Consider the following 12,005-nt stretch of genomic DNA (forward strand, 5'->3'; position numbering starts at 1 on the left):
GGAGGTGGCTTTCTCCCTGAGACAAGAATATATGAAGAAAGAGAAGAGTTCTGTGACACTGAATGGGCATGGATCCCATTACTTGGTTGGCTTTCACTGAATAACTGCAGCTCATCTTTCAGGGACGGTTCTTGGCCACTGTTTGAGGAATGAATGTTGATCTCTTTCCTTGCCCCTCCCCCTACTACATCCTTCCCTTTCTTGCTTCCTGTCCATAGCTATTGCTATAGTATCTATTATAACATTTGGAAAAATCCTGAAAAATAATAAATTCAATATTTTCCGTTTATGATGTAAGAGAAATGAAATATTAGAAGGTTTGGAACTGGATCGTAGAAGAGAGAGTTTGGGGATAGCTGCTGTTCCTTAGAGGCTGAGACAGCTTTGGGGTTGAGATCCCTGCCTGTTAGCTGCTTAACTTACATAAAATAGACAACTGTTACAAAAATACCACAAGTCTCTATTGCTGTATTACCCAAAGTAAGCTACCAATGCAATTGTATACATGCCTACTCTAACTGTTGGTCCCACTGGGTTCAATGGGGCTAACTCCAAGGTAAGTGGGTATAAGATTGCAGCCTAAGTGGCTTTCTAAAACTCAAACTCCCCACCAGTTGGAGAAAGAAACTTGGAAACACCCAAATATTCCATTTGCTGTTTCTCTAAAATTAAGGAATAATATTACTCCACTAGATTTGTGGGAAATATTACTAGATTTGTGGGAAAGGCATAAAACATGACTGGCTTTATAAAAACTAACATTCCATCCATCCAAGTATCTTTATTGTTGTTGTTGTTGTTAATTAGACTTACCAACTATCTGAATGCCCACCTTCCGTTATGCTAATTGGCCGCTATGGAGCAGTTGGCTGCCTGGGGGTGGGGGGGTCACTGATGAGTTGTCAGTAGCCTCACATCATGCTGCCATGGATTTCCTTGTAGGCCACAGGCAACATCTTGGATTTTGAACGACCTGGGATACGTACTCTTAAAGTAAAATTGCCATCAAACTTCCTTCTAAAACAAAATTCAAAATTAATTTCATTAACTTTTTTTGAACAAAAATAATTTCAGATTTCAAATGTCTCTTAGCAGGTTCCATATATCTCTCTTGTCTGGATTTCCCCTAAAGAGACAAAACAGCCAAGGAATTAAAAACAAAGGCACTCAGTTGCAGCAATGCAGACGCAGCATTATTTCATAATCTGATTCCCCCAATCAGGATCTGATACAACCATAATCAGAAACAGGGCAAAATTGCTGTAGATAATTTACAGAACAACAACAAAGCAAAAAAAGCAAAGGGAAGAGAGAAAGACACACTCCGCAACCATCCTGGAATTAAGGAAGCCACCCCAGCTTCTGATAGGAACCTGGAATGTCTTGTTTTTTTGGTCCTGCTCTCTGGGGTGAGTCTGCTGGTTCGCACTAGTGCCGGACCAAAAGATGCTCATTTTTAGGTTCCACACTCTCGCGTGATTCACCTGTCTCCCACAAGAGCTTGGGACCAAAAAACAAGTGTCCTGATTTTTCTCAGCGGGATGTTGGAGGGTATGGAAAGAGAGGTTGTGTCCCAAGGGGCTTATAGGAAAAACAAATGTTATGGGGATGAGTGAGAAGTAACCAAATGACCAAGAATAGTGATAAATGGAAGAAGTGAATAAATGAGATGCACATGAGCAAGTGATATCTGTTTTGGCTTTGTTTCATTGGAGGATGAGGACTGAGGCAGTAAACTACGTGCTTCAAAGAAGATGTGGATTTTTTAAGAAGAATCAGAAGGAGGGATGATTAAAAAATCTTGTGATTCCTCTGATCCCCAAGAGTCTTGTCCTCCTGATCACGTGTATAGTCAAGTTTCAACTGTTGGCTTTACAGCACCCTTTTCTCCCTTGGTCTTGCTCTCCAAATTGCTCTGATCAGTCGCCAGGACATTGGGGAATGGACTGCAGGTATATAACATCTGGGATTATATGCCTGCACTGATTCTGGTGAATAGGTTCTCACTTCCCATTTCTCACTTACTGTCACAGTTGCTTTGTCTAGGGATGCAAGATGAACTTCATATCTTGAAAATGAAGCTGTTAATTTAGTTCAGGGAGCCCTTAACGTGCATTTGAGATGTCTTAGAGCTAGAATAATATAAGAGAACCCCCTTCCTTATAACAGTAATCAAAGATCAGTTTTTCAAAGCCAAATTCTATTGTTTCACTGGAGTGACAGCACAGGGATTCTCTGCCAGAATGGTTTGTGACTGGAACTTGAATATGCACTAAATTTTGAATGCTATTAAATAAAAAATAGTGTTTTGCTCCTTCCAGGTTATCTTTTGCCCAGATTCTGTATTATGCAGATCAGAGACTTCTGTATTTCCTATACAATCTAAATAATAACCTTTAAAAAACTAGTTTGTACACAAATGATCAAAACAAATGGGAATATGAGAAAATTATTCAGGAATCTTCGGCAATATTTGACTTTATATACTAATTGGTTTAAGAAAGGATAAATTAATTTGGACCAAAAGCATAATGGCTAACAACATAATTCCTCACTTGATGAAGGAAAAGTTTGCAGAGATGTTTTTCTAAATGTGATGCCAATGCCTTTATAAAATAATTGCTTCCCCCATTGCTGCTTCTTCCCCAGATTGTGCTAATGGGGACTATAGCTTGATTTCTCCAGGTGGAAATAAATTCATAGCTAGAGTTTGTTTGTCACTGATTGGAGTTGACTTTGCCAATATGAACCTGGGGAAAACAATATGAGGGAGCAGCATCTGAATCAGGAAAGTCCATGCGAGACCCAGACTGATGCCCAGATACAGTGGTGGGTTGCATGAGGGAAAATAAGTTGAGTTTGACTCCTGGCAAGGCAGAGCCTCTGAGGGTGAGTGGCTACCGTGCCTCAGATATAGGCCAGCTGCCTGCCCTGGATGGGGTTGTATTCCTCTGAAGGAGCAGCTGTGTAATTGGGCATCGCTCCTGGATCCAACTCTGTTGTTCGGAACACCTTCCACTAGAAGTGCAGAAGCAGTGACTGTTCTTCTGATGGGATGGCTTGATCACAGTAGTTCAAGCACTGGTAATTTCAAGATTGAATTATTATGATGCACTATGTGTGGGGCATCTCTTGTGGTCGATACGGAAGCTGCAGTTTCTGCAGAATGCTGTAGCTCGATTACTGAAAGGAGTAAGATCTGGCCAGGAGCAGTGGTGCTGCAACAGGGGGTGGTGTGTGTGCGTGTGCTTCGCCCCGGGTGCCATGTCTGGGGGGGGGTGACAAGAAGGCACCCCATGGGGGCTTGTCCCGCGGCGGCGGCGTGAGCAGCCATTGCGCCGCTGCAGCCGCATGTGGAGGATCCTCTGTTCGTGGCTGCAGCTGCAAGTAGAGGATCCCAGCGCAGTCAGCAAACTGCTATGTACAGCTCATGTGCAGTGTCGTATTCATGCACTGTATGTAGCAATGCCACACATGTGATGTACATCGCGGTTTGCCACCGGCGCCGCTCGAACGCCGTACGGACAGTGGTGGGATCCCTCCATCATCGCTACAGCCGCATGTAGAGGATCCCAGCACCATCCGTATGGCACTGCAGCGGCGCCACCGGCAAACCACTATGTACAGTGCATGTGTGGCATTGCTACGTATGGTGCATGCATCGTATGTAGCGACGCCTGCCCCGGGTGTCACAATGCCTTTGTTTGCCCCTGGCCAGGAGATTACATCTGTGCTCAAAGATCTGCACTGGCTGCTGATTTGCTAGGAGCCAAAACTCAAGGTCTTACATGTAGTATATAAATCCCTTAATAGCTTGGGACCAGTTTACCTGAAGCATGGCTTTGCGCCCTGTGTGCCTCACGCAGATCTATGGAACTTGGACTTTTGCAAGGACTGCACCATACAATGTTCACTCCACATCTGTAGGAAGGTCAGCTTTCAGTTTGGTCCTCTGGACCTTCCCACCTTCATTATGCTGTTGTAGACAGCTGCTAAAACCCATTTTGTTTTGGCAAGTCTATTTGGACATGTAAATGAGCTATGAATACCTGTTTTAAAGTTTTGCTGATTTTTATTTTTATATTGATAATTGTTTTGTTCTCTTCGATGGTATACCACTTGAGGATTCTTTAATAAAGCAGACAGCTTGTACAGTATTCTAAATAAAAAGAAATATGGGATGGCTTACTACAGTGTAAACACTCTCTGAAAGGCAGAGAAAGACAAACAATTATCCTGTGTGCTATCCAAACAGTACAGAAATGACAACTATTGCATAGAAAGTGACTTCAGTCCCTTTTCCCCCTCATGGAACTACAATTCCAATGGTCAATCCCTCTTCCCAGGGAATTCTGTGAATTGTGAGTGGAAAGGGGGTCTCTTTACAACTCTCAGCAGCCTTAACACACTACACTTTCCAGGATTCTCTGGGGGAAGCTGTGACTGTTTAAAGTGGTATGATTTTGCTTTAAATGTACAGTGAAGATGGAGCCTTAGAAGTAAATCCAGCATGATTTTTCCGGGCATTCTGGGTTTAAAAGAACTGGGTACATGCAGCTTTGCCCACTAGGTGAACGGGTGATGTTAGCTTCGTTTCTTTCCAGTGCTTGTCCAAGGATTGCCTTTTAAGTTATTCCAGAGCTATGCATTGCAGTCCTGTGCATATTTACTTAGAAGTAAATCTTCCTAATTTCAATGGGACAGTTCCCTAGACAGAATGCACAGGACTGCAGCCTTGTGGTTAGAAGATGTGTATAGTCAAAACACGGGTATTCCCCTCCGACCATGTTGTAAGAGCATTCTCCTCCCCATTTGGGTTAAAGAAGATGGCCTTTTGTTTTGCTAGATGGTGTCTTTTTGAAGAGATGCCTTTAGATTTGTTTTCCTAGTGGCATAACTTATTTTCACTTACTTATGCTTTCCATAGCCAGCTAATTATATTGACAGGTTGAAATTAGCATCAAACAATCTGAACAAGATACTGACAGTCCCAGAGATCATGACTCTTCACACATAAGGAAGAATGATGAAAAATTGGGAACAGCACACCAACACCACTTCTTGCCCCAATACAACACATTTAGAAATGGGGGGGGGGTATTAAAATCCCTAGGCATGGACTAGTGGGCCTTCTCTTTTTTTCTCAGGGCTGAAACCAGTTGCCCCGAAGGAGGCCTGTGCAGGGCTGGGGGTAGCTAGGTACACTTGCCCCAGGCTTCGGAGGGCTGAACTGTCCGGACTCTCCCACCCGGGGCCTGCCAGGCTTACTCTGTCCCGCCTTGGGCTTCAGACCAGCTCTGCCTGGACCTGCCCTCTAGCTTGCATATAAATTAGAAGAATAAAGCCTTCAGAAAGCACGGGGAGGGAAAAGGAGCTAGGTAGCCCCCATTTGACACTGCAAAGATTAGATCAAGGTGCCTTACATTAGATGCTTTCATTTTTTTAATTCATCGCTGTGCGCTTTTATTTCTAACCCTAGCCTCAAGGATGATGCCAGCCTTGTTCTGTGATTTGTCCCCTTTTCCTCCTCCAGATGTCCAAATGGATTCTTCGGACAGAGATGTTTGGAGAAACAGCCTTTGCGATTGTACATGCCAGATCCTAAGCAAAGTATGTTTGAAGAAAAAAATTGCACCATACTACTTATAATCTCCTGGGTACAGCGCTGGATTTAGAATGGCATAGTGAGGGTGTTCTTTTGAGTTAAGATCTGGGTTAAGGTTTAGGGTTGCAGGTAAGGGACCAACCCCAGGCGCACCAGAGGAGAAATCTCGAAAGGGAGCGGATTTGGCAGCAGAAAGAGCCTCCTTTCAGTCTGTTTGGATGTCATGCTATCTTGTTTCTCTCTCTTTCTGGTTTTCTTTCTTTTGTTAGGTGTCCGAACGAATTCACAGGGGACCAGTGTCAGAACTTCGCAATGGCCAGCTTTTCCAGTATGTCTCTTTCCACTTCTCTCTTTCTCTGTTTTATCATAGCACACTGTGTGACACCTTTAAAGCAGCTCTTTTCTGAATAGGAACCTTCACTTTCCTGCTTTGTGCTTCAGTTGTTATTGCTCCTGATTCTAATCTGAACAGAACTCACCACTGATGTATAGTTCAGGCAAAATCTAAATGCAGCAAGGAATGAGGCTGTGTACGCATTGTCATTTATTCTGGCTCCAGTGTGCTCCTGAATCTGTGCACAGGCGATATTACCCACAATGTAGAGCTATCCTGTAGCTGGTTGAGAAATAATGCTGTTTGATGCATTTGGTCTCAACACAGCTTAAATCTGAAAGCAAAACTTAAGCCACATTCACTTCGCATTTCAGCTGAGGGGTCTGTGTTTGTGAGAGCAGTTGCGCATGTGTGTGCTTCATGAATAGTCATTTGGGGGAAATTTACCGGGGCTGGGAAAACAAAACAGGTTAATGAGCAATGAGTGAATACATCCCTACCTCGCCTCTCATGTGTGCAACAAAATGCAAAAGCAACTTGAAACACAGTAGGAAGGAAGCAACTGCAGCACGTTTTAAGCTGCTAATGCGTACATAGCCTGAGTCCAGTTAATCTGTGAGCTGCCCTGAAAGTGTTCAGCCTGCAAGGAGGTCATTAGTTCATTATGTCACAAAGCATAAGGCAAGGGGATCGTTCTTCTTGTCCTCAGAGCTATAACAAGTTGGCAATTAGATGAAGATTGCACCTAAGTCTGAACTTTAAAAACAAGTCCAGTTTTATTCTAAGGGCACTCTATGATGGCAACAGAGGAAGTGACTGCAGCTAAAAAGACATGGAGAGAACCAATGTTCTCTGCTGCCATCAAATGACCCTATAATGTGTCAGCGTTGCCGATCTGAGGACTATATGATGCCATTTTGTATCAAGACAATGACACCTGTAGCCATACCTGTGTTGACCCATCTGTTCCCAAATGCCTGGCAGCTAGCGTAAATCCCTTGTGCCAGCATGGGGACCCTGCAGCTCAGTACCACTGAGCAGTGATCCACAGAACCAGGACATCCTGTTATTTGATTTTCCAGAAGTGTTGTTCACTATGAAATAAGGGTGGGTGGCTGCTTTTTTACACAAGTTTGAAAAAAAATTGGAAGTCTTTGCTTTCAGACCCAAATTTGATATTATAGTTGATACCAAAAAGCTGGGGAAATGTAGGTAACAACAAAAACAAATTTTGAAAAAAGCATGTTTTGGACCTTCCAGTTTCACCTCTGCTGGATTTGCTGCTCAACGCCTTAAATGGCACTGCAGCCTATCACAATCTGCCTTGCATGGTAAAATGAGGACTAGGTGGAAGGGTAGCAATGGCTATAAAGGGAGGATGGCTGGTGAGCACACTGCCTGCTGCACAAGCTTGTGTATTGGCTTCTACACGAGGAAGTGCACTTTGGAATATTGGTATCGGGTTTCAGGATGTGGCCTCTGCCCTCCCCCCATTTTCACTACTGGTGGTTTGAGGGGATATAAATGTTTAAATAAATGATATTTTCTGCATACATGGCTAATTTCATTGCAATACAACCTTCTTTGAACAAATGGTGCTTAAGAACAGTGATTCTCTTGCTTTTAAGAGCTTAGGATAGGAATTCTGGCCATATAAGTCCTACACTCTGTCATAAAGAGTATTCAGTAATCTGAGCCTTACGAGGTTTTGTAAACTATAAACTAAAACAAACCAAACACAAAACCCAATAAAATAGTTTTAAAGTTCCAACAGAATACTTCCACTCGTGCAAGTAAACACGAGTCTAAACATATGCATGTTTAGCTGGTACAGAAGTCATATGCAGGACTATTTTTTCCTAAATTCCGCGGCAGTTTAGTTCAATGGGGGAGCATCTGCTTTGCATGGAGAATGTTCCAGGTTCAGTCTTTGGCTTTCCTAGGTAGGGCTGGGAAAGACTCCCCTCTGGAAACCCTGGGGGCCCTGCTACTGCCAGTCACGGCAGACAAACCTGATGGATCCAGGGTCTAACACTGTGCACAATCTCAGTCCGGGAAGACTGGGAAGGTTTTAAATGAAAAATCAGGAGAATAATTTTTCTCTTACTTGGCCAGCCCAGAAGGAAAAGCGGAAGCTTTGGAAAAATCAACTTTTTATAAGAGGAAAATGAAAGATCCCTAAATGAGAGGGAGCCCTATTTACCGTATTTTTGGCTCTATAAGACTCACCTTTTCCCTCCTAAAAAGTAAGGGGGAATGTATGTGCGTCTTATGGAGCGAATGCAGGCTGTGCAGCTATCCCAGAAGCTAGAACAGCAAGAGGGATTGCTGCTTTCACTGTGCAGCGATCCCTCTTTCTGTTCTGGCTTCTGGGATTCAGAATATTTTTTTTCTTGTTTTCCTCCTCCAAAAACTAGGTGCGCCTTGTGGTCTGTTGCGTCTTATAGAGCAAAAAATACGGTAAATGAACAATTGTCCTCACCAGAAAAAACTTAGACTCTCAGTTGTGAGTGAAACTGAGGGGCGGGGATTAAGATTTTGTCCCCTTTCAAGTTACAGACAGGAGTAGCATTCCATTTATTTATTTGTTTTGTAATGCAAAGCTAAAGAGGAGTTTGCTGAAATGCAGGCGCAACGGTAAAAGTAACATTTCCATAGCAGTTTCTTTCATACAGCAATTTCTAGAACACTGTTAGAGGTTTTCTAATATTATACAGGATGCAGGAAAATAAAATTTGTGGATTATGTGAGGGGAAACATAAATCCAGTGGCGTAGCGTGGGTTGTCAGCACCCGGGGCAAGGCAAGTAATTTGTGCCCCCTAACCTGTGGATTTGCGCCCCCTAATCCTAACCCCCAGATGTTGCGCCCGGTGCGGCCGGCCCCCCCTGCACCCCCCATGCTACGCCACTGCATAAATCCAAAATATTACTTGAAGGGGGGCAAGAATGAACCTTGATTGTTCTCTAAACCTTGGACAACCATTTCATTTAATGGTTGTTTTATGAAACTGCTTTGCAATCTTTGTTTCAACACGAAGCCTCGGTTTACGGAACTGTAGCTCAAGGAAAGCATTAGTTAACAGTTACTTCAAAATATTTTTAAGAGGTGATCTAGTGCAACATCTTTCTTGAAGTGTTCAGTAGAAATGTAAATCAGAACGAAATAAAAGGAGCAAGCAGGTAAAATAAAAAGCCTCCTTCCTTCACATATCAGTTAACATAGACTATCATGAAGCCAGAGGCCTCAGGTAGGTTTAATAGACCTGGGGGTGGAGAATCTTATGAAGAAAAGGAGGGCCATATTTGAGTTTCCTTAGACCACAGTCTGACTAGTTTACACACCTACCTGGAGAAGGCTAGGACTGCATTCCATAAAACAGTTCATTTTAGGACACCCCTGTTTTCATCAGAGAAATGTTGGAGGGTATGCATTTAGCTATCACATATCTTCTCTGTAACAGTGACCAAGCCTTTATTTTTATCATGGTCCACATAGTGCAGAGAAGAGCCAGAAGATGCTGTCTTTAGGCATGGCATGGTCTAGAGAGGGTGCTGGGTTCTTTAAAATCATATTGTGGGAAACCTGGGCTCAAAAGAGGGCAATTGCATTCCAGCCATGTACCTCCAAATGCTTCCTTGTTAAAATTCAAAAATCACAATTTCCTTATGGTTGCCTCAGTTTCTCATATTAAGCCCCCAAACAGCTGTTTCTCTAGCACTGCAGGGTGTTTGTTAGGTTAAAAGGTGTCAAATACAGAGGCCAATTAGTACAGTAGATTAAAAACAGGGCTCTTTGTTGGAAAGATCAGTTAACAATATAAAATACAAGAAGACATTCCTAAGAAATTATCTAACCCATAGAGGTAGGGCCCAAACCTTGATAGATTCAGAGTTTAAAGTCAAATAAGGACATAAGAAGCAAATGACCAGCCTCCATACCTTTAAAGCATATTTAATCAGAAAACAGGAAGAGCAGACTAGAAATTAACTCCAGCAGCAAAATCTCCAAAGAAGCCAATAGAATCTGTAAATGATTTTCCCACTGCTGGTCTAACCAGTTCCCCTGCAGTGTGTTTGTAGGCAAATTGGGCAGCGATCAGCTAAGCAGCAGTGGAAGTGGTAGTTATCTTCAGGTAGATCGTGTCCTCCCTAAATGGGGGCACGTGTTGCGGTGAGACCTGGAGACCGATCTCCTGTGTTGTAGGTGGGTAAGATCGGATAGCCACAAGACCTCATTGGTAGGTCCCTTGATGTTGGGTTTAATCTGGCCAATGGGGGGCAGACCAAACGGATCGAGGGACCTATATATATCCATACACGTGACCCAGAGTTTCCTCTTTCAGCTTGTGCATTTGGAACACCAGCCCACCTCTCCCTACTTTTAGGGCATTTTTTGCGATTGACCTTGCTATGCCGTCGTGTGTCGTCTGTCATTGGGACAGGGGCACAGCAGGAATTTTCCCCACTTGGCTGATTGGCTGTTGCCATTTGGGTTTCACCTGCCGCATAGCAAATCATCACAACTTGTAAAGTTGCGGACAGGCACTGATTCAGGTGATAGGGATGGGAGAACGGTCTCGCCATCCCTATGTGAAGGGTATTCTGTTAAAGGAATCCAAAGACTCAACTGGTTTGGTCAACCCCCGAGGGGGGGGGTTGTGCCTGTACCTGAGTCCAGGGGAGCATCTGGAGGGTGAACATAGTCTGTTCCTGGCTTTTTGCCTACCGAGGTGTTCACCCTAGGCTGACCTATGCTGGTGCCCTGGGTCAGCGCTGCTTGCAAGAGTACAGGGAGCTAGTTGAATCGGAGCCTATGCAACCACTCACTTTCTGTAATCAATAAAGTTGTGGCCTAAATTCTGCCAAAACCAAAACTAAAATTTGAGTCAAATGTGTCTTTATTTAGGGGGGAGGTATCTGGGTCTGAACACGCAAAAGCAAACACCTTACTCTTCATGAGTGAAGCTCCTATACAAATAGCAAGATGCTCCTGGGTAACTGCACCCTGAGAATGGAGGTCTTCCACATGAGTGTCATCTGTTAAGTGCTAAGAAAGATGACTGGGGCTGAGAAAAGAAGATCATGTGAAGGATAAGTTTTTAGTGAGCAGAATAACTGAGTTTGTACAATACATTCAATAGTTATGTGGCACAGACAACTTTCCAGCGTATGGGTGAATTTGTTAGCAGTTTAAATTTTCTTTTAATCTGAGTAGGGGTTGATTCCATAATTTATTTATATTTTGAAAAAAGTTCACAGAATTATGTAAGCCCTCTGAAGGAAGGTGACAAAATTTAACTTCAGTAATAGCTGTAATTTGTTGAAAGCATTTCACACACATTGCCTGAGTAATTTTTACATCAAACCTATATATGGTAGGCCATTTTATTATTAGTCCTGTATGATCCTTCTTTTATTATTGACTTCAGAGTTGTCAAATAGGCCAGGAAGTGTGCCAGGCATACCATCCAGTCTGTTATTGTTAAAATGAAGGGGAGGGTCTTAAAGCCGAGGAAGAACAGCTTGCAGCAGTCCTGGCTTTTATCGTAGATGGAAAATGGAGTGAATCTGTGGCAGAGATTTGAAAACAAAAACCAGCAGAAATTACTTGAGGAAGGGAACCAAGTCACCATATGGATTTCTTTGCAAGAATTTAGCGCATCAAAAGCAATGACAAATCTTAAAGATAGGAAATGGAGACATATATGACTTGAGTAATGTAATCTTGCTCTCACATGCACATAGCATCTTCCCCCCCTCTCCACTATGAAGTAGCAGCAGCAGCAGCCGCCCCTCCCTCCTCCCCTATCTTGACTGTGTCCTGGTAGGTGGGTCAAGGGTTTCCCTTCCACACCGTTCTTCTCATAGGCAGCTGGCTCACTGATTCTTATAACATTACTATTATATTATTATACATTAATACAGATCCATTTTGTAAAGTGCCAAGCACATTGTTTCACAGGCAAAAATAAAAAGGAACTCTAGGCTCTAAAGGATCCTCTGAAGTTTCCAGTGTATGTCATTATAATGTCATTATAATGGAAATGTTCCAGACAGGGATGGAG

At 43.1% G+C, this 12,005-nt stretch overlaps 1 protein-coding gene across 6 annotated transcripts in view; it reads left to right on the plus strand.

The window, feature by feature from the left end:
- The window catches only part of NRG2 (neuregulin 2), a 137,351-nt gene that overhangs the window by 99,484 nt on the left and 25,862 nt on the right, over positions 1–12,005 (plus strand). For 4 of the 6 annotated variants that reach the window (XM_083519312.1, XM_083519314.1, XM_083519315.1 and 1 more), the window contains exon 5: positions 5,875–5,933. In XM_083519312.1, coding sequence (XP_083375438.1) covers positions 5,875–5,933 — 59 coding nt within the window. Of the gene's footprint in view, positions 1–5,533; positions 5,611–5,874; positions 5,934–12,005 lie in introns of all 6 variants that reach the window. The other 2 variants (XM_083519313.1, XM_083519316.1) reach the window with 1 other exon arrangement.

Source organism: Podarcis liolepis, assembly GCF_965112155.1.
Source record: "Podarcis liolepis genome assembly, chromosome: 8".
NCBI classification, from domain to species: domain Eukaryota; kingdom Metazoa; phylum Chordata; class Lepidosauria; order Squamata; family Lacertidae; genus Podarcis; species Podarcis liolepis.